At 43.8% G+C, this 22,312-nt stretch overlaps 1 protein-coding gene across 3 annotated transcripts in view; it reads left to right on the top strand.

Annotated features, from left to right (window-relative positions):
- Positions 1-20,666, top strand: part of CA12 (carbonic anhydrase 12) — an 83,944-nt gene extending 63,278 nt beyond the window's left edge. For all 3 annotated transcript variants that reach the window (XM_063926534.1, XM_063926535.1, XM_063926533.1), the window contains 4 exons: positions 13,976-14,133; positions 14,727-14,853; positions 14,932-15,019; positions 19,147-20,666. In XM_063926534.1, coding sequence (XP_063782604.1) covers positions 13,976-14,133; positions 14,727-14,853; positions 14,932-15,019; positions 19,147-19,216 — 443 coding nt within the window. In that variant the 3' untranslated portion in view covers positions 19,217-20,666. The remainder of the gene's footprint in view (positions 1-13,975; positions 14,134-14,726; positions 14,854-14,931; positions 15,020-19,146) is intronic.
- Positions 20,667-22,312: the final 1,646 nt, after the last annotated feature.

The raw sequence follows: 22,312 nt of genomic DNA, 5'->3' as shown, positions 1-22,312 counted from the left end.
GACCTAGCACTACATCTTCGCTTTTCGTTACTAGCAATGCTATCGCAGCAACGCTTCGCAAGCATGTGGGGAGGGATCGCGCTACCGTATCTAGCTGAGCGCTGTAGTATGCTACCGGCCTGCTGGCATCACCGTGCTTTTGGGTTAGGACGCCTGCCACGCAACCAGCACTTTCTGTTCCGTACAGCTCAAAGGGTTTCCCATAGTCTGGCATACCTAATGCTGGCGCCTGCGTTAGGCACTGTTTAAGTCTCTCAAATGCCATCTCGGATTCGTCTGTATGCGAAATCCGATCAGGTTTGTTTGACGAGACCATCTCCTGCAAAGGTAATGCTAGAATGGAAAACCCTGGGATCCAGTTACGGCAATACCCACACATTCCTAAAAACGTTCTGATCTGTTGCTGGGTTTGTGGCAGAGTCATGTCTCTAATTGCTTGAATTCTATCAGCGGTCAGGTGTCTCAGTCCTTGTGTTAGACAGTGTCTTAAATATTTTACTTTAGTCTGGCATAATTGCAACTTGTCTTTGGAAACCTTGTGTCCTGTGTCTGAAAGATAAAACAGGAGCTGTTTCGTATCCTTCAGGGACGCTTCCAATGAATCTGAACACAGTAGTAAATCATCCACGTACTGTATCAATATTGATCCACTCTCTGGTTGGAAAGACTGTAAACAATCATGCAAAGCCTGGGAAAATATGCTTGGACTGTCTATGAAACCTTGTGGTAATCGAGTCCATGTGTATTGGACTCCTCTGTATGTAAATGCAAACAAATATTGGCTGTCAGGATGCAGGGGTACCGAAAAGAAGGCGGAGCAGAGGTCAATAACAGTGAAAAATTTCGCAGTGGGAGGGATCTGCATAAGGATGACAGCTGGATTTGGCACTACGGGGAATTGACTCTCAACTATTTTGTTAATCCCCCTTAGATCCTGCACTAGCCTGTAACCCCTCCCCCCACTCTTTTTCACAGGGAAGATGGGACTATTGGCAGTGCTGGATGTTCTTACCAAAATGCCCTGTTGTAGCAAGCGCTCTATTACGGGATATACTCCTAACTCCACCTCTGGCTTCAGAGGGTATTGTGGGATTTTTGGAGCTATCCTACCATCTTTTACTTGCACAACTACCGGAGCTACGTTTGCCATTAATCCAGTGTCTTGTCCATCTTTAGTCCACAGTGACTCTGGTATTTGGGATGTCATTTCTTCTACTTGGGATGGAGTTCTATTTGTCATAACGGTATGTGACATTAATTTTGATGGGGAGTCTAACATGTCTCGTACTTCCTGAGCGTTATTCTCAGGTATGTCTAAGAATACACCTTCAGGAGTACAATAAATGACGCACCCCATTTTACACAATAAATCTCTTCCCAGGAGATTAGTCGGTGCCGATACAGCCAGCAAAAAGGAATGCTTGGTGTGCAAAGGCCCTACTGTAACCTCGGCTGGTTTGCTAACAGGGTAGTGCTGGACTACTCCCGTTACTCCCATGGCTGGAATTGTCTTACCAGTGGTTCTCATGCCCACTGTCGAATTTATCACTGATTTGGCCGCCCCCGTAGCTACAAGAAAGTTTAATGATTTACCAGCTACATTAATTGCAATTTCGGGTTCACTTCCAAGACTTGCAATCAATTTTACTGGCTGCAGATTACAGGTGTGGCCACACCCCTATTGGGTATGGTGACCTCCCTGAATCCCGCTGGCAGCGACTACTTGAGAGGGAGTTAACTGGGAACTACCAGAGGCTTGCCAGTCTCTGTTCGGGGGGTATCTTTTTGTTTCCCCTGCATGTGGCTCATAACTCCGTTTCTGCGGACCCTGATCCCAATGTCGTGTGTCGTGTCGTTGTCTAGGGGGTTGATAAGACTTTTGTGTGTTTCTCGATTTACAGTCTCATGCAAAGTGTCCCTCTCTATGACAGGAATAACAGGTTACCACATTTGACTTACCCACAGGGTTTGGTGATCTATACAAAGGCTGCCTTGTGGTCAGGGCCTGTATACTTACGGCCATTAACTTATCACCTTGTAATTCCCTGTGTCTTGTGATATTCCGATCGTGATCAACAGCTGCCTCTCTCAAAGTAGCCACCGACAGACCTCGCCAACATGGTTGCGTGGTCTGTACCCTTGTCTTTAATGCTTCTTTTAAACCATCCATTAGCACAGATACTGCTACTTCTCTATGATTTATGTTTGTTTTAATGTCTTCTATGCCTGTGTATTTAGCCATTTCTAGTAATGCCCTGTGAAAATATTCTGAAGCTGCCTCTGACTCTTTTTGTTTAATGGAGAAAATTTTGTTCCATTTAACTACAGCTGGAAAATACTCTTTTAATTGTAAATTTATTCTTTTTACATTGTCTTGGTTGTACACATCCGTAAGGGGTACATCCTGATCCAATCCACAGTCAGCTAAAAATTGAGCTGAGTCGACATTGGAGGGTAAACATGCCCTCAGCAATATCTGCCAGTCTTTGTTATTGGGCTCTACAGTGTTCCCTAGATCTCTGATGTATTTCTGACTAGCAACTAGATCTTTTCTAGGATCAGGGAATTCAGACACTATGGTTCTTAATTCCATTCGGGAAAACGGGCTGTACATGGCAATGTTCCTGACAGGAGTGATTCCTGTAGTGTCAGTTTTCCCATTTGGCACTGCTATTACCCTAACGGGATTAAGTCTACTAACATCCTTCTGAATAGATTCTACAGCTTGTGGTGAAATGGTTTCAGCATAGTGTATGGTGCCGTACTTACCCGTTGATACAACCTCACCTGTCCCTCCGCTAGGGGCCTTTGATACTAATCTTACGGGTTGGGCCGTGCCCACTGCTGTTTCTGATATGGTGGCTGCTAGAGAGAGTGCCGATATTGTTGACGATTCATCCTCTTGATCACACTCCTGGGGAAAGTTTAAAACAGGGTACAACTTGCACGGGTTAATATTTGCATTAGTTAACTTATTAACATTATCTTTAACATTTATACAGTTGCTGAGTGTTTGTTTGTTACACCCTAATGCGTCATTCTCCGCAACCAATTTCTCTCCTGATATATATGGTGGCGGCGGTGCCGTGGCTATCAGTTTCTTGATAGGGTTAGATCCCGCCGCCTGAGCCAATCCTCTCTGTATTTCACCCTCCTGTTGCTATAACTGTAAATAATCATAATGTTTGATCCGTCTCTTTGTTGATTTAATGAGACATATCCTTCTCCTTAGATTTAGTAACACATCTGGGCTAAAGCTGCCTACTCTTGGGAACTTCTCCCCGTCATGTACAGTCATTCTTTCCCATTCATCACATAAAACCTCTGTGTGTGAACCGTATTTTTCACACATTACATACCTTGTCGACCCGATTGGTCGGTTTACTGAATCAACCCGAACCGAGGTTGATCGCCCCCTACCTGAACAGCTGGCCCCCATAACTTGCAGGTGTTGCTTTTTTCAGCGAACCCTTACAAAAACCAAAATGTTCAAGATAGGCCAACGGTGGCGGTTTACCGAGTACCCCACTCACTCGCCCACGCCGACCAATATGACGTACACACTGCCCTAGTGCTGGCGTACTCGACCCAGGGCCCCTGCGACCTGAACCTCTATTTACTGGAACATGTGAGGGTGATCCGCAGAGCACTTACTCTTTCCAGTAACTATTGGTTGCTGGATAGTTCCTGAGTGACCAGCGAACTTCCCTTAAAATAAAAAAATTACACAAATCACGTTAGAATGTACAAATAGCGTTTATGACCCCTTTTGTACGCAAATGGTACTGGGTCAAATTACTAACTAATGCACACAATTACATGCGGTACAATCAGTCTGCACATAAGCAACTAATCTTATGTGCGGAGCGACCAGTGGAATCGAAAATTGCGGCTGCGAATTCCTTCAGCATGAGCTTTAATGGCCTATATGGGTTCTGCACCAACCCCCTGGGTTGTGCTCTTTAATTTATAGCGGACTTCCTTGTCTGCTGTACCTGGACCTCCTGGTCAATTCTGGACCTCCTGGTCTGTGCTACAGTAGACCTCCTGGTCTGCTATACTCTAATGCTCAGATTTTATGTTTAACAAGGGATGCCTCCCTAGCCACCATGCACGTCACTTACATGTATGTACCTCACGAGAACTCGACTTCTTGTGGTTCAACCTCAAAAAATTGTAGAAACTTATATATGCAAACACTCACTCACCACATGTACACTTTACTTTTGTTTCTATTTCTATTTCTGCGCAGAAATTTTTTTCAGATGAGTCGTAAATTAGAGAAGGATCTATTTAAATTTCAGACACTAAAATTGACTTGCGCTATTTATCGCGTTGCCACCTTTTCGCCTGTTAAAATAACACTATCGTGTGATTTGAGTTACGTGGGCGTACCCAGACGCTCCGTTGCGTAATATACGCTGCGTGCGTCGGCCTTTGGGTTGCGTGCGCGAGTCTCAGCCTTTTGTTAGAGACACGTGTACGCAAAGCAGATATCCACCCGTAACACAATTAACACGTTTATCAATGTAGGTGATCCTCGATCATCTACCGAGCACCACACAAGTCTCTCCTTGTATCTTAGGCAAAGCTGTGTGCGTGCTTTACAAATTACCCCTTAATGTATTACTTTTACTCTTTAACTACTGATAGCAACAAATCTTTCTTAGCCCGTTAACAATTGTGAAATGGCAAACAGGAGAGTGATATGAAAATACACGAATGAAAAGAAATGCAGATATATGCGTGCGTGCATGCGTGCGTGCGTACGCAAGACAGAAATAAACAGTTTTAAAAGACACTAGCGTGTTGTTCTTACCTCCGGTTCCGGATTCCTTCAGCACCCTTTACTAAGCGAAGCAGACGCTTATCCAGACAGCACTACGAGGAATATGACCTCCCGCCCTTTGTTGATGGATAATGTCTGCTGAAATTACCTAGTGCAGATATGTGAAGGACGGACGAGCCGCCAATTGATAAAGCTAAATATTTATCTTACATAAAACCCTCTAAAAGGTGGAAGAACACAGTACGCTATTGGCGTATGGTATACCTTAAGGGTACGCGCGTTGCGTAACAATCGCTTAGCCGTAGTCGAGACGCTCGAGCGTCACGTTCGCTTACGGCCAAGAGATCACAGGCAGGCACGCTATAGGCTGCCGACTAACGTAATGATACGCTATTAGCGTAGCGGACGCTCGGGACCACGAAGAGATCACCAGCGGCGCAGACGCTCACAATGTTAAACCTTTATAACTATACCATAAACAATGTACTTATACTGTAAACCCTTGTGCAATGATAAGGTGAAAATGCAACACAGTGTAAGATGGTTTACACTAAAGCTGTTTGAGCGATAGAGACACTCCTATTACCCACTGCAATGTAATGAACACACACACAATACCAGTCTAAGGGTCTAACGCCTTTTAAGGAAATGAATGAACGTTCAAAAAGAATAATACAATACAAGTCATACACTACCAATATAACATAGACTACCTAACCAGATAACTACACATGAAATACAATAGCAGTACAATAACAATATAAGAGAAACGAGAGAGAAAAGGGAGAAGAGAGAGAGAGAGAGAGATATGGCTCACAATAACAAGAAAGACAATATGATTGCGGAGAAAACTTACCCTCAAGGGAAACAATCGCATGCGCCTCTGGATATCCAGCTCCCGATTTATCAGCAATGAGAACCGTTGAAGAGAATAGAGAGCTGGATCAGGTCGGCTTGTCCTTTTATACCCTACACATAATACTGTACAATGGTCCCTATATTCTTATTGTTCATTGGACACAGGAATTCGTCTTCGCATTATAACAAAAGGTCATAGGTTGATTCATACTGTGACTATTTCCAACTGCTCAGGTGGGTGGGAAACTAGGTTTCCCGCCGCATGGATAATAAAGTGCAAATAATAGTAAAAGTCCATAAACTTCTTATGTCCATAACTATTCGCACGAGCGAGTAATCCGCTTCAAACCAACACCGGAATATTGCTAATTAAATACTCTTCCGATGGATACTAAACACCACTGTATAACCCTTGTCTGACCCTTCGTATCAAACAAAGAGGGATCTCTTTGTCTATGAACATGCTACATTAACTAAACTTTCAGATTCTATCAAAGGGACCATAATCTACAAAATACATTATATGGTGAAAATATGTAACGATTGAGTCGCACGCTAGGCGCACATAAACTCTACCGTAAATGCGCATACCGTGCACCTGCGGGTGCACATAACAGCGAGTATGCGCACGCACGCGCAGCGGGGACACATATGAGGTGCAAATATGGCAGTGTGCATCATGATATTTTTCTGACTTTGACTATATATATATATATATATATATATATATTTATATTATTATTATTATTAGTCACACTCAGGGGATCATTCGGACCCGATTGCACGCTGCAGTTGTTCGCAGCGATCAGGTCGGAAACTGCGCCAGCGCAGAGGCGGGAGGGCGTGGCACGGCACCATTTTCGGGGCACGGTCCAGCCAACGCAGGCATGGGCCGCAGTGGCTGTGTGATGTCTCACACAGCCGCTGCAACCCAGGGCAGCGACGAGTAGCTCTCGGCCAGCCGCAGGAGCTGTGCTGGCCGGGAGTTACTCTTCAAGTACAAAAGTGTTCCCCCGCATGTCTCGGAATGACCCCCTCGGTTTCTTATATACAATTGGGTGCAGGGTCATGAGTGAACAAACAGATATCTATCTATCTCTATATCCATACACAGGGCCAGTGCTAGGGTGTTCGGCGTCCCCCTGCAAACTATAAATTTGCGCCCTTCCATACTTTACAAAGGGACAGCGCTTGTCCATAAAAGGATGTGTTCTCACAAGGAAGGGACATGGCCACATAATAGTACTCCCATTTAAAACACCCCCGGTAGTGGCGGTGCCTACACATAGCGCTCCAGTTGTATCACAGCTTCCACATATTGCCCCAGTAGTGGCGCAGCTTACACGTAACACCCCCAGTAGTGGCGCAGCTTACACGTAACACCCACAGTAGTAGCGCAGCTTACAAATAACGCCCCCTGAAGTGCAGTTTATTCACATTTTGCCGCCCCCCACACACGCATACATAAATTCTCTGTCTCTGTCTCTCCCCCTCCCCCTTCCTGTCCCCCTCCCTCCCTCTCCCTCTCCCCCTTTCTCCCTCTCCCTCTCCCCCTCCCTCCTTATCAGACTGGCAGGATCTGGAGCAGCCTGTCCTCTGTGGTACTGCAGTTTTCTGGCCCTGTGTAGCCCCACCCCTTTCACCCATGTAGCTCCACCCACCTTCATCCGATCAGTTAGTCACTGTTGCATCAGGGGGAGAAGAGGCTTTAAGCTGCCGGCGCCGCTGCCTGTCCTCCTCCCTGGCACCTACCTGCACTGCATCCCTTTGCTGAGAGGGTAGCGCCGGGCCTGTCCATACGCACAAAATCCAAAAGGTATAGTATAATAGTAATAATATAACATAAAACTCACTAACATGATTGGGCACCATAGATCACATGATTGCATTATTTCCTTATGACCGCAAAGATTCCAGCATAACTGTACACTTTTACTGCTTCCAACTGCCACATGACCATCTTTAACTAAACACCAGCATTATTCACAGAGCCATTACCGCCTCACTGACGGTGGCAGGTTCCCGCCTCCCTGACGGCGGCAGGTTCCCGCCTCCCTGACGGCGGCAGGTTCCCGCCTCACAGACAGCGATGCCTTACTGTCTCAGGTGCCTTACTCTTTTACATCCTCTCATGCCCAGATTCCATGTTCACTCTCTCCTCACTCTTTCTTTCTTTCTTTCTTTCTTTCTTTCTTTCTCTCTCTCTCTCTCTCTCTCTCTCTCTCTCTCTCTCTCTCTCTCTCTCTCTCTCTCTCCTTGCTTTAATGCATCTCCTCTGTTCTGTTTCTCACATGGGCTTTTCCTGCCTCTCACATCATGATAGCACCGCGGGGCTTGCAGAGTATGAGGAAGTGTTGTGCTGCCCAGCCCCAGCTAGCCACAGAGCTGCTGCATCAGGGCGGGATGTATTAAAATACATTGCCGCCCAGCGCAGCGATGCTAATCACATATGTACTAACATATGCGATTAACATCGTAATACGGTGACAGAGACCCCGTGCGATAACTGTGAGAAGGATTGCGGGGGGTCTCTGTGGGGTCGGTCACCTCCCAGCCCCAGGAAGTGACGTTTGATGGGAGTCCCTGGGCTCCTCCTTCTCCCCCCTGCAGCCAGAAGCAGAAATGGCTGGGGATCGAGGAGCGGCACCTGGACCCCGGGAATGGGGGAGGTCTGGTGTGGCGTTCGGCGGCGGTTGAGATGGCGATCCCCTTCGCGGCGAAAACCCGGTGCAGGCCAGGGTGGGCACAACGGGGCCGATCAAACAGGAAGTGGCCTGGAGTCCCGGCATACCAATCCGCCCCTGGCTACATGGCTGCAAAGAAGCATCTAGAAATCAATACCGATCATTCCATCATTGAAAAACTGCGGCAAAAAGCCGATGCTTACAAACTATAAGTCTGTTAAGGAACTGGTGATTCTGCAGTTTGAAACTGCCCTGTTGTCATCTGGCTTCAGCCTGGAGAACCCTGAGACGCATGCTAACAGCGTCTACAGAAAGATCAAGCTGGACTTGGGTATTGGTGAAGATGATGCAGCAGCTGATGATCTGACAGCGCCAGCTGCCACTGAAAGGATCCTCTTGACCAATCAGATAATTGAGATACTGTACTGGAGAGAAGTGTGCTGATTGTGTGGAAGATAGAGACCTTTACACATTAGGGATGGCTATAGGGCCAGATTAAGAAAGGGGGCTTTTGCCCCGGGTCCCCCCCCCGTCCCCCCCGACAGTCAGTTTGACCCTAAATTTGGTGAGAATAGGGTGGCAAGTATCCCCATGACACCCACAAGTGTTAATCTGCCCCTGGATGGCTATCAGAGGGTTAACCATTTGTTGTCTCCCTTGATGGTGCCATTTGTGCTGAGGCTCAATGGCAGGAAAGAACTGATTTGCCCCTTTGATGGAGGTCTCTACTCTATGACATAGTGAGCCAGTCGGAGAAGGGGGAACAATGGTGATGGGGAAAAGCTTGCCTGCTGCTCCAGGGGAAAAAAATTGCTATCTGTGCATTCGATAGGGGAGACCAATTGGATCTTTGCAATCGGCAGTAAACCAATTGGTGTCGGTGGCATAACAAGGAGGCATTTGGCTTGTAGAGCACCTGGAATGGCACCTTGCAATCAGTAGAGAATGTTCTGGGCACAAACCCTGCAGCCTAAACAGGCTCCTGAAGCATCCTTGGAACTTTCTGGACAGTGCTCTCCTTTCTGGTGCTGGTGCTCCTGCCACATTGACATGATGACATATGCTCAGGGGGCAAGGCCAGCTCAGGATGGAAAATCTTCACTACCAGAATAAGTGCCCTCTTCTGTAAGAAAACAGGATACTGAAACTTTATGGAACTTCATTTTAATCTGTTATCTAAGCAATCCTGCAAATAAAACAGTAGTACTGAAAGTGAGCTAACTGGAAAGAAATAGTTGGAAAGGTCCTCCTCTAAAGCCCTGTACACACGGGGGAGATGTGTGCTGAGCGATCTAGCACAGACCGCTCAGCACACAGAGCGATGAAATGAGCGATCTAACTAGATTTGGCATGCATGGGCATACACACGGAAAGAGCCGTGCTTAATTTTTAAGCAATCTAGTCAGATTGCTTAGAATTTAAGCACGGGTCTCTCCAAGGGTACTCCCCTTAACACAAAGGGGTCTATGTACTAAGCCTTAAGGCCCGTATTCACGGGCAGATCTAGGGAGAGATGTGTGCTGAGTGAACCGCTCAGCACACATCTCTCCCCCCGCTCAGCACAGCGCAATGTGTGCTGAGCGAGTGGGGGGAGCAGAGCTCATTTCACCCAGCGGGTGAAGTGAGCGACCTGCTAGACTGGCCTGCATGCAGGCCAATCTAGCACCAGCGATAGCGATGCGCGGGGCTGCGCATCGCTATCGCTGTGAGGGGTACACACGGAGAGATCGCTGCTTAAAATCTAAGCAATCTAGTCAGATTGCTTAAATTTTAAGCAGCGATCGCTCCGTGAGTACCCCCCTTTAGAGTGAGAAAAAGTGAATGGAGATAAAGTACCAAACAGCACCTAACTGTAATTTCTTTTAAACACAGCCTGTAACATGGCAGTTAAAATCTGATTGGTACTTTTATCTTTGTCCACTTCATCTTTCTCTAAAGCTTAGTACATTGACCCCAAAGTGACATAAGTCTTCCACACCCTATAGCATACTTGTCTACTTTTGAAAAAAAAATTTCAGGGAGATTGTGAAAGTAACACCTATCAGCGCGGACATGTACTGCTACATCTGAGAGGCGTGTCATAAAAATTGCTTACATCCAAACATAAATGAGCCCCAAAGTTAGTATACTGTATACACATATACTGCAAGTGGCCATGAAAAACCTTATTGAAAATGCATGTAGCCATAGGGATCATTGTGCCTTATACCCAATACAGGGAAATGGCACTGATGAGCCCATTTGAATGGATATATCACTGATTTATTGTTACCCCCTTCCCCCCCAAGAATGTAACAGCTACATATTGTGGGTAAGGTGCAATCAGGGAGATTGCTGGACTATTCAGGGAGACAGGGAGATTGCTGCTACTTCAGGGAGTCTCCTGCAGAATGAGGGAGGGCAGGCAACTATGCCCTATAGTGATTGTTCACCAAAGTAGACTTCTAATTTTTTATGGTAAAACCGTTCCTAAATCAACAAATTCTTTCTTAACGTAAAAAAAAAAAACGCCAAAACAAACCTACTGTATAGATAACTTAAGAAAGCCCTTGTACCATCTTGGTCAGGCTAGTACAGTAGTACTAACTTCAACAGGACATCTTCCTGTTTTACTTTTATAGGATGCATGATAGCATCACCACTGGGGGGAACCGATAAATCACTGGACAATTCTATGATGGCAAAAAAATCTTGCACAGAATTGCTCCACCTTGTATTTATTTATTTTGTATTTATAAGGAGCAAGAAAGTGTATGTAGCGCCATACATGGTAAACAGAAAACTTTTCACAGTAACATGGTATCTGAGAATAAGGACTGATAACGGGAAAGAGCAGTGCAGTTCTCTGAAGCTAGCTGGAGTTGCAGAGAATAATTGAATTCTATTCTGATCCTGTACCCAATGAATGGTTGATAAATACCACAGTGATTGCATTCCCTGACTGAATCTTAATCGGTTTCTCTGCAACAGTTACAGAAGGTGACTCTGAACCACTGTTGGTTTGTAAACATTGGGCCTAATTTAGGTGGTTTTTCCGAGTTGTTCGCTCGTTGCCGATTTTCGCTATGCTGCAATTTGTTGCTAAATGCGCATGGTACGCATTTTACTAAAAACTTAGCAGTTTTGCTGTTTGTGCGGCGCTGTTCAGTCGCACTGCTGATTGGTGAGTGATTGACAGGAAAGGGGCGTTTCTGGGTGGTAACTGAGTGTTTTCCGGGAGTGTGCTAAAAAACGCAGGCGTGTCAGGGAAAAACGCGGGAGTGTCTGGAGAAATGGGGGAGTGGCTGGCCGAACGCAGGGTGTGTTTGTGACGTCAAACCAGGAACTAAACGGACCCAGCTGATCGCAATCTAGGAGTAGGTCTGTAGCTACTCAGAAACTGCAAGAAAATATCTTAGTAGCAATTCTGCTAATCTTTCGTTCGCTATTCTGCTAAGCTAAGATACAATCCCAGAGGGCGGCGGCCTAGCGTTTGCAATGCTGCTAAAAGCAGCTAGCGAGCGAACAACTCTGAATGACCACCTTAGAGTTGATAGCAGCAGCAAATTTGTTAGCAGTTGGGCAAAACCATGTGCACTGCAGGGGGGGGGGGGCAGATGTAACATGTGCAGAAAGAGTTAGATTTGGGTGGGGTGTGTTCAAACTGAAATCCAAATTGCAGTGTAAAAATAAAGCAGCCAGTATTTACCCTGCACAGAGACAAAATAACCCACCCAAATCTAACTCTCTCTGCAAATGTTACATTTGCCCCACCTGCAGTGCTCATGGTTTTGCCCAACTGCTAACAAATTTTCTGCTGAGATCGACTCTGAATCACCCCCATTAATCGGAAGCTTTGCTTCAAGCAGAGACCGCAGACCCTAAAACTGGCACTGAAGTACAAAAGGCTTTGTAACCTCTGTGTAATCTGAAACTTGCACTTAAGTTTGGTTCACTCCTCGCAGAACAATTCTTCTAATTGTAGAGAAGGGAAGGAAAGAAACTGCCTTTTATTCTCCTAAAACAGCATATTGGCTGACTCGTTGCTGTCCTGGGTGTATAGTACCTGTTAAACTGCCATTGGTGTTTCTATAATGGGTGCGTGTGTGCGAGGCACACGGGCCCCCAGGTCCAGGGGGGCCCACCCCGCACACACTGCACCCATTTGCTTAATACTTACCTCTCTGAAGTCCCCCGTCGGATCCATCCCTTTTCGGCAGCGCAATAGAGTTTGAACACTGGGGGGAACAAACTCTATTGCGTCTGCTGAAAACTCCAGAAAGACGGCATGGTGGCCATTTTTCCAGAGTTTTGTGCATTAGCAAATTCTTAGGGAAAATGGCCGCCGCGCCATGTTCCCGGAGGTTTGCGCATGCACAATAGAGTCTGTTCTCAGACTCTATTGCCGCTGCCGCGGAGAAGGACGGCAGCGCGGGGGACTCCGGAGAGGCAAGTATTAAATCCTGTGCACAGTCAGAGAGGAGGGGGCCCCTGGAGCAGAAGAATAGAAGTGATGTGAAAGTATGCTAATGCCACAGGAGGCATCTGAGGGGAAAAGACGCCTCTTGCCGGCATTCCAGGTGTGAGTTCTGCATCCTTACTCATAGCATTGGATCATTTGCGAGATAATCGACCATTACTCTGGTTGCAGCTCCTTCCAAGGCAGACTTCCTGACCTTAGCTACGATGCACATCCTGATCTTGGCGCCCCCCACCTTGCTCCCAAATGGGTCCTGTGAGGAGATGGACACAAATCATTGGGTTTGCATAAATATCTGAAGTAGGCCATTGAACCATCTTAGCTGAACATTGCACTCAAACCCTCTAGTGGCATTGCTAAGGGTCCTGCTAACCCATAGACAAGTTTACTGATACATAGAATAATTCACAGCAAAAGAGGTGGAGCAACAAGTCCCATTACCTATAATTAGGGGATGAGTGGCGAGCTGTGTGTAATTTGATTCCTCCTTGCTGTCCACTTGGCAACTTAGCATGACAATTATAAAAAGTCACAGTTGAAAAGCTCTATATATAATATTTTTTTGTGAAAGCCCTTACTCGCTCACTGACTTACTCATCACTAATTCTCTTACTTTCCGATACGTTAGAAAGATAAAATTTAACATAGGTATTCTGCATGTGGGAAATAGGAAAACTAGATAATTAGACTTTAAAAAACCTCCCCTAAGGGGATGAAAAGGGGGTTGACATAATTATGTCATTACCGATGCGTGGCTTGCGTTGCGTGAACAATAACTACCAAACGGACAATCGGATCAAAATTTGGATTGCACCTCCAGTGTGTAGAATTTAATAAACTAAAAAAATGGTCCTGTCACTGCTACGGGTGCTCCTCAGGTAACGCCAAGAACCATGGATTAATATTTACATACGTTAAGAAATCTCAAATTTACAGCTCTATGGATTTACAAAATTTTTAACACTCCATTTATATTTACAACCGTGAAAATCAGAAACTGTTGTGCGAAGAACGGGTAGAACAGGTAGTCCAATATAAGAAAGAGAAGTAATGAATTGCCAGATACAGAGCACTCAGTAAGAAATAGTGAACCAAATATCAAAATGAACTGCCTTTCACCATGTTCATTAGATACCGCTGGTATGCTTGATGGCACCATTTGACATTTTGTTGATTACCATACAGGTCAGCAGACTCAGATTCCAGGGTTTAATGTCCAAGATCTTGTTCCTAAGAGCCTGGATTCATATTATCGCTATGAAGGTTCTCTTACCACCCCACCATGCTATCCCAGCGTCTTATGGTCTGTGTTCAGGAATCCTGTTTTCATTTCAGAGGAGCAGGTAATGTGATTCAACCATAGGATTAAGTTTCCATCATATACACAAGTATTGTAAGATTGTATTTAGCCCTAAACATCTGGGTAACTGATGCTGACAAATTTTGTGCCTAATTTATGTTTGTACGTAATTTCATTTCGCAATTGCGATTTTTAAGGATTCGGAAGTGCTAATCTTATCAAGTGAAGCTGCCACATAGAAAAGATGAGATGCCCACTGGAGCCATCACAAACTCATTCGCCACTGCATACACATACACAGCCTGTGTGTCCATGTATAAGCATGCTGAAAGTGGGCGTCTCAGTCCTTGCCCATTCAGAGACACACATGTACACCAGGGAAGGGATTTTTAGCGGCATCAGCAAAAAGTTGCAGTCTGAATCAGCCCACACAGTCCTAATCTACATATCTGTATCTTCCTCGGTCTGCACACATTTAGTCCCGTAAGTGGGTTTACTGTACTTTTTGAGTGTATTCTATATTTAGAAGCTGCTTTAGGTCTGAGAATTTTATTGAACACTCTACTATATAGCCGGTTAATTTTGTTGTTTTTAGCTATTAGCCTGTCTCTGTTTGACAAATGGTATGTCTTGTAGCTGTCTTTCTTAGAGACAGCCCTGTATTGCACGGAATGGAACAGTTCTGCGCCCTTAGAGATGACTGACAACTACAGGCACCTGCAGAAGGAAGGAGGCAGGCTGGTTTCTGTCTCTTTCAGAGAAGGTAAGTACATAATAAAATAATGTAAATAATAGCTGTAGCAAACTCTGGTGTGCTCCTGTAACTATCTGTCTTTTGTAGGCATCGTTCTTACAGTTGTATTGGCTTCTCTTCTCGGGGTTCTAGTCCTCACTGCAGTGACCTGTTGGTTCCTTCGCAAGAGAAAACGGTAGGAGGTTTTTAATGGTCTGTCAAAATGTTATCAAGGCAAATTATTATTTTTTTTCATAAAATAATAATATACCTCATTTGCCATATTTACGTATTTACTTTCTTACATCATGGATTTCTTGCCATTGATCAGCACAAGCTAATGTAAAGAAAATAAGTTAAGACCATAATAGACTCGAAGGCTATTCACCCCCTGGATTTGATTCTAGAACCATCTTTAGCTGCAATTATAGCTGTGAGTCTACTTTGACACATCTGGACAATAGCAACATCTTGAAGAAGAGGCATTGGTTTGGAAGATATCTCAGGAGTCAGGGACGTGCAGTCTCTGCCTTTCCTGTCAGACTCCCTGATAGGCTGTAGAATTTTGACTATAAAAATGCTAAAAATAAAACGAAGACGATAATTATAACTAATAAGCATTTTGTTTGTAATTATTCTGATGGTTTTTATAGTTACAACTCTGCAGCTTTTCCCAGGAATTGCAGAGAGAGACGAGAGTTGAGGCAGAAACGGCTTAGCCTCACCACCTGTAGAGTCAGACACTGCCAGCCAGACTGTAGGGCGGGGCGGTGTAGTGCCCAAGCTTTTATCGGACTGGGCATGATTAAACAATTGTATTATTCACATTGCCTGATGTATTAATGTATTGTACAAGTTAAATGTATTTGCATGTCAAATAGTAGAAAGTTAATTGATCTGCGGGAATGTGCTCATATCCACCAGAAGTCCAGAGACAGATGCTAATCAGCCCTAGAATCTTGAGTATGGGACAGGAATCTGTGAATAAACACAGCAGGGGTCAAGCCTGCAGTTCAGGGAAGAGACACTGTCTACCCAGGTGTGAAATGGTCTTCATGGCCTGGTGTACCATAACAACCATTTGTTTGTCCAAGAAGCAGGTCCAGGGCTTTAAAGCAAGCCATAAAAATTAAAGTAACAGCCCTGCTAGACTGGCTGAGAAACCCCAGAGTGTAAGCTAAGACTCAATCCACTCTGATTTTGGGAGGGTTAAAGGAATCCCAAGGAGGTGGGGGCTGGAGGGGAAGCTGCAGCGTGGAGGTTTAAATATGAGAAGCACAGACCAAAAGTTGTCATTATCATTGAGGTGGCATCCAGGGAGAGACTGGGGCCTATAATGTCCAGGATATGAAGAGAGAACTCACTCCACCAGCATTTGACTCTACAGGTGAACGGAACGTTGTCTCCCCCCCCCCCCCCCCCCCCTAATTTTTATTTCTTGAAATTGTGTTTACTGATGTGACTATTTACACTATTATATTCTTGGAACTGTTCTTTTTCTGTAACTATAAGCTTTGATGTTTTTACTTGAATTACAAATCTTAATTTTTGTTCTGGATTCTGTGTGTTCACACCAAAACTGCGAGAGGCTCATGTTGCCTAATTTTTTAAGTATTAATTATTGTGTGTGCGGTTGAGAGCAGAAGCTTGCCCTGGGCATAGTCCCTCAAAGTCGCTTGGCCTGACAGGTGCAGTGACTGGTGCTTCTGCTGGTGGCAGTAACCACATTGATTTTTCACAGGCACTAAGGTAATCAGTAAGGTGTCACGGGCAGCGATTCTTAGATTGGCGTATCTGGAGAATCATCATGCCAGAATTGTGACAGGTGGGGCTATATATAGGCCAATAATACAGTAAAGAGCCATGGGAAGCATGCCTCACAGTGGCGGGGCGTGACATGAGGTATGATGGCCAATACTGGAAGTCTATGAAGAGACCGAACTCCAGAGCTTAGCAGCGCTGCGGGCATTGGTGGTGGCAGGGGTGGGCAGAGATGGGAACCTGACACAGAGGAAGAGGAACAAGTTGCAGTCACATACATAGGTGAGAGCATTACTAGTGTGAGCAGCCATTTCTGGCCAGGGTCCAGTGCAGGTGTCAGCATCCCTCAGTCTCTAGTAGCAGCAGCCACCCAGGGGGCTCAGACAGGTCAGCAGCCACCCAGGGGCTCAGACAGGTACAGGGAGCACTGCACCCTCTGGTGTAGGAGCAGTGGGTGTCTAGGGCTTCAGTACACTGTGTGACTCTTCATCCACTGCAAGGGGTCTGACTGCCAGGACTGGCACAGGGAGAGTGAGGAGGAAAGTGTGTGCTCTGTCTGCCCTCTGTTTGAGTTTCACATCATGAAAGAATGGTGCTTGCATCATCTGAAGCCAGTTTTAATTTCATTAGAAAGAAGCACCTAATGTTTCTCTGTTGCAACTCCCATCATGGTTTTATCCCTGCTAATATGGACTACCAATGGCAAGAATGGTGAAATATAGAGAAGGGGAAAAGAGGCTGGCACCAGTCTGAATTCTGTATGTAAGGGAAAGGATGCAGGTTTTTATAGCCAGGACTATGTGAATGTTGTGGGCATGAGCATTAGGTTAAGGGTGCACTGCTTCTGGTGGAAATGATCTATATGCAAATTACATTAGACTCTCATATTGGGCATAGGGTTGGAAAGATGGGTGTATGAAGATGGTGGCCATGTATATTTGTTGATTTACTATTTTGGTTGGTCCAATAAATGTAAGTTTGACAAAATGTGTTTTTACAGTGTATAAGATCTCTTCCCTATTGTAGCACAACTAACCCCCAGCATGGATATAACCCAGTGGTGACCTGGGTGAGTGTCCTGTGTGTTTCGGGGGGTGCTTGTGGTAATGTATCTGTGGGGTTCCCTAAGCATTTTTCTATTGTGGCAAATGATCTGTGTTTGCATGGGTGTAGTACAGGGATGTAGGAGGGGGAGACTGGCTCCAAACACTCAGACCACCCCAATGTGTGCCTCCCCAGCCACTGACCTCACTGTACATCGCTGACATCCATTGAGGTCTGGACTTAGACTGGCCCAAGGACAATGGTGTTTTTATATATCTATATAATATATATTTTAAATTAATTTTTATGTTTAAGTCATATATGGTTTGTTTGTTTGTTTTTTTTGTTCTGCTGTACTATAAATATCATCCCGAGTCTTATGTCATCTGTTTTGACAAGTTTTTTCAGTTCCTAAATCAGACTAGCATTCCCACATCAGTATGTTTTCACTACCGTATTTCACAGTAGGGATAATGGGGGTAATTCTGAGTTGATCGCAGCAGCAAGTTAGTTAGCAGTTGGGCAAAACCATGTGCACTGCAGGGGGCAGATATAACATTTGCAGAGAGAGTTAGATTTGGGTGGGTTATTTTGTTTCTGTGCAGGGTAAATACTGGCTGCTTTATTTTTACACTGCAATTTAAATTTCAGTTTGAATACACCACACCCAAATCTGACTCTCTCTGCACATGTTATATCTGCCTCCCCTGCAGTGCACATGGTTTTGCCCAACTGCTAAAAAATTTCCTTCTGCGATCAACTTGGAATTACCCCCAATGTTCTTGAAATGATGTGCAATGCTCAGCTTGCACCATATGACACCTAGCTTTGAGGCAAAAAGTTTCATCTTGCTCTCCCCATACCATAAAATCTTCCTCCACTTGCTATGTTTGTTGGAAAACATTAAGCAAGATTCCATGTGTTTCCGATTTTGTGTTGTCTTCCTATAGAATAGTTTTTCTTTTTTTCTACTCTCTCCTAAAGCCTGGCCTCTTCTCATATGGACCGTATCTTATATGTCTGCTATGAAAGACGTTACTACATAAACCTTCATATTGTCTTTCTCCTACATTGGCTCAGTTTTGGAGGGAAGTATTTCCAAAAATAAATTGAGACCATTTTTTGGAAATGATTATGAATTTGACAGATATCATCAATTTTTACATTTTCGAGACCTCTCACAGATCTCTGTTTTGTTATTTAAAAAATAAAGTTTATTGTATGCAGGTGGACTTCAGTCAGTTGTCACCTGAAGACCAATTGCTTCAGGGTTTATTGCAGTGAATCTTGGCAGAAGAGATAAATACTTACTAATATCATTAGTGTGAGATTACTCTACATGTACAAGTACTGTTTGACAGTATTTTGTGTTGATGAGTGGTAAAGTCTAAAAATCCTGTGATTCAGTGATGTAATAAAGTAAATGCAGGCGAGTAGCTGAATACTTTTCATCAATGCTGCCTGAGAACTATGTTGGTTTTGCTTTGTTTTTAAATTGTAACATTGCTTCTTCTGCAGGGGCAAGACCACCAAGGCCATTCTGTACACTGCTGCTGTGCCCATGGAGGAAAACGCATCTAAAGTATGATATCCCCAGCTTCTAACAAGATTTATATGAGCACACATTTTGCTCTGCACATTGCAAGATTATTTTGTTTTTAAATCAATTTAAGCAAATCCCCCCTGCAATACATAATTTGAGCTCCTGAACCCTTAGGGTGGTAACCGAGCAGGAACAAGAACATTTGGTACCCCATATGCGGTTAGTGTTGCAATGCAGAAAATGTTTGAGACCTTTACATATGTAAAACAACAAAAATTTTTACTTGAATAGTCATTTTATACTGTAATGTTCTTGCTAAATTCTTCTGTGTAATTTATCACTGGGTGTAGATCCCCTCATACAGTATGATGCCAATCTACAGCACCCAGAGTTCTTGGCTAATGTGGTTGCGTTAAACAATGTCTGGATAGATTACCTAACTGTTAATCTACAAATCATTCATGGGTGATTTGTCAACATGATGCCTAAGATAAGGTTATCGCCATTTTTACCTTTTTATATCCATTCTTCAGAAAGCTCCATGATTGCCCCCAGTTTAGCATGTTATCACGTGTGGACACCTACTTGAACAAGCATGGGTTAGACTGTAGGTCATTCTTACAAGATCTCATAATTGACAACGGAATGACCAATGCGCCTCTTACGAAGTCGTATTTTACAGAATGTTATAGTTGATTATAGAAAATCACCCTTTTAATGTGAAGTCTGTGTCGTTTCCTACCGATTTCTAGTAAGAGTTGTGTTGATAGTACTCAATTTTAAATAAACCCAAGTGTGTGTCTTTTTAAAACCTGAAAGGTATAGATTTTTCCGATGAATGAGAATTACTGAACCGACAAGTTGCCCCGTTTATGTCAGATCAGCCCTTAAGGGAACATGCATCAGTTATTGATTTCTCAGAGCTACGGATTCCAATGCTGTGACTCTATTCAGATTTACACTACTGGAGCAAAATATGAATAGTCAGCAATTGCAACAATATTTTGTAAGGAAAATGTTGCAATTTAAAAAAATTTCACGTAACATAGATTTTTCTGCTATGGAGAATTGTGTAATGGTAGATGACCATAACTTCAATCCCTGACACTGAACTTTGGCGTGTGCAACAGTTAAACATCTTGCGCCGATTTTTCCACTTTTCAGCTTTTTTTCCAGTGCTGATTTGGCCTACACGTAAAACACGACCTATTTTACATTTAGAACAGAGCTTCATACAGCTCATTCCCTGGGTATTTCTGTTCCTGAACCACAAGTGTCCTACTTGTGTACTGAGCCACCAGGCTTTCCTGGCTTGAATTTTCCAATCGTGAACAGGACATGTCAATCACTTACCATACAGAGCAGTATTGCATGAAATTACCTCTGTCTTATATATGTGTGTAGTTCTGTTTTTAATATAATCTTGATGGTTTGAAAGTGATTTTATAAATGTACATGAAGTGTTATAATAAATATTTTTCTTGTAAAACCAAAATGGACTGGACTATTTAATTTTCATATGATCAGGGATATTCATTATTGTAATGCATTTTTTTCCATACAAAACATATTCTAACATGACTTAAACTTTAGGTGGGAGCACAGTTAGGAGTTGAAGCAATCTGTTTTGTAGCAGGTTTATTTTGTTTACCAAATTCTAAGAAAAAATAAAGGATATCCCACTACTCGCTCACATGGCTTCAGCATAAGATATAAAACCTGTTGGTCACATAATGAATTGTTAGGGAGATACTGTACTTTTCAATAGAATAATTATATTTATTTAAGCATAGTTCAAAACAATACAAAATTCCTAAGTATCAAAATGTCTTGTGTAATGTTGCTACTAGGAAACGGAGATGCTACATACAAGTGCTTAAATTGTATCACAAAGTGCAAATTACATCAACATCAAATTAGCAGCATACTGTATAGTTAACACTGTATTGGAGAGGTTTGAAGCCATTAATATATAGGTAAACTTGTCAAAATAAGAACTCTTCTGCTGTAGATTACTCCCTAGTATCAACAAATACAAGTCCCGTAGTTGTAATACCTTATAGTTGTAGTTATAATTGTGCTGTAAAATGTCTGGTGTTTTTTATTGGCATTTACCAGTTTTCACATCCAGAGACGGGGCTCCACTATCTACTGTGGTCCCCTATATATACATACATACATACATACATTCATTCATTCATTCATTCATTCATTCATTCATTCATTCATTCAGGGGTTCCTTAGTATTTGCGGGTATTGGATACAATATTGCTGAAATTGTATGATTGCATACAATATCGCATAGTGTGTTCACACAATTTGTCATATGATGCATGCACCCGTGGACATCCAACATCTGACCTGCATGCAGCCTTGATCATGCAATATTGTGTGGTTTTTTACTAGTGTGTACATCCAATCATAAGATTTTACTGTGTTGTAATTTACCGTGCCCCTCCTCCTCCATATTGTGCAGCTGGATGGCTCTGGAGCAGCAGCATCTTCACAAACAGCAGCATATCGGCACAAGTTGAACGCCTGCTCAGGTGTGTTTACAATGTTTTTAGAAAGTGTTTTCTGCTGACCACCAATGTATATGTGTCAGTATATTTGTGCACTGACATGGTACTGCCCGGCCTGGCCTCTGCTGCTGTGCTGATGTGAAACTACAAGTCCCAGCATGTCATGTCCGTTTTGCTATTATTGAATGGTCAAAGTGTAGCATGGCATGCTGAAATGTGTAGTTACACAGCAGCTGGAGAGCCACAGATTAAAACTATAAATTAATCAATAAAAACAGTACTATATATGTGGAGTGTTGAACAAATCACAGAGCAAAACTGCAGTGAGCAAAATGGTGGGTTTTATATAGCCTATAAAGAAGTACACACCCTTTTGAAAAACTCCAGCCCCTTTAAGAGATCATTTCATCTTATCTTATTGTTTCCTTGTATAGTGTGTATGCCCAACATCGTACAGATGGAGTCGCGTTCATCTATAGCAGCTCCATCGCAGACGTGCACTCCCGGCGTGACTAGACGATCCGGCGCCTAGCCGTGCTACGGGTGTGCACTGAGCCTATACTATTACAGCAAATGGGGCGTGTGCACGTCACGGACACGCGACTGGCCCAGCCACTGT

The sequence above is a fragment of the Pseudophryne corroboree genome, chromosome 6, assembly GCF_028390025.1.
Source record: "Pseudophryne corroboree isolate aPseCor3 chromosome 6, aPseCor3.hap2, whole genome shotgun sequence".
Classification (NCBI taxonomy): Eukaryota; Metazoa; Chordata; class Amphibia; order Anura; family Myobatrachidae; genus Pseudophryne; species Pseudophryne corroboree.
Note: the sequence above shows the minus strand (reverse complement) of the source record. Positions and strands in the feature narration are given on the sequence as shown.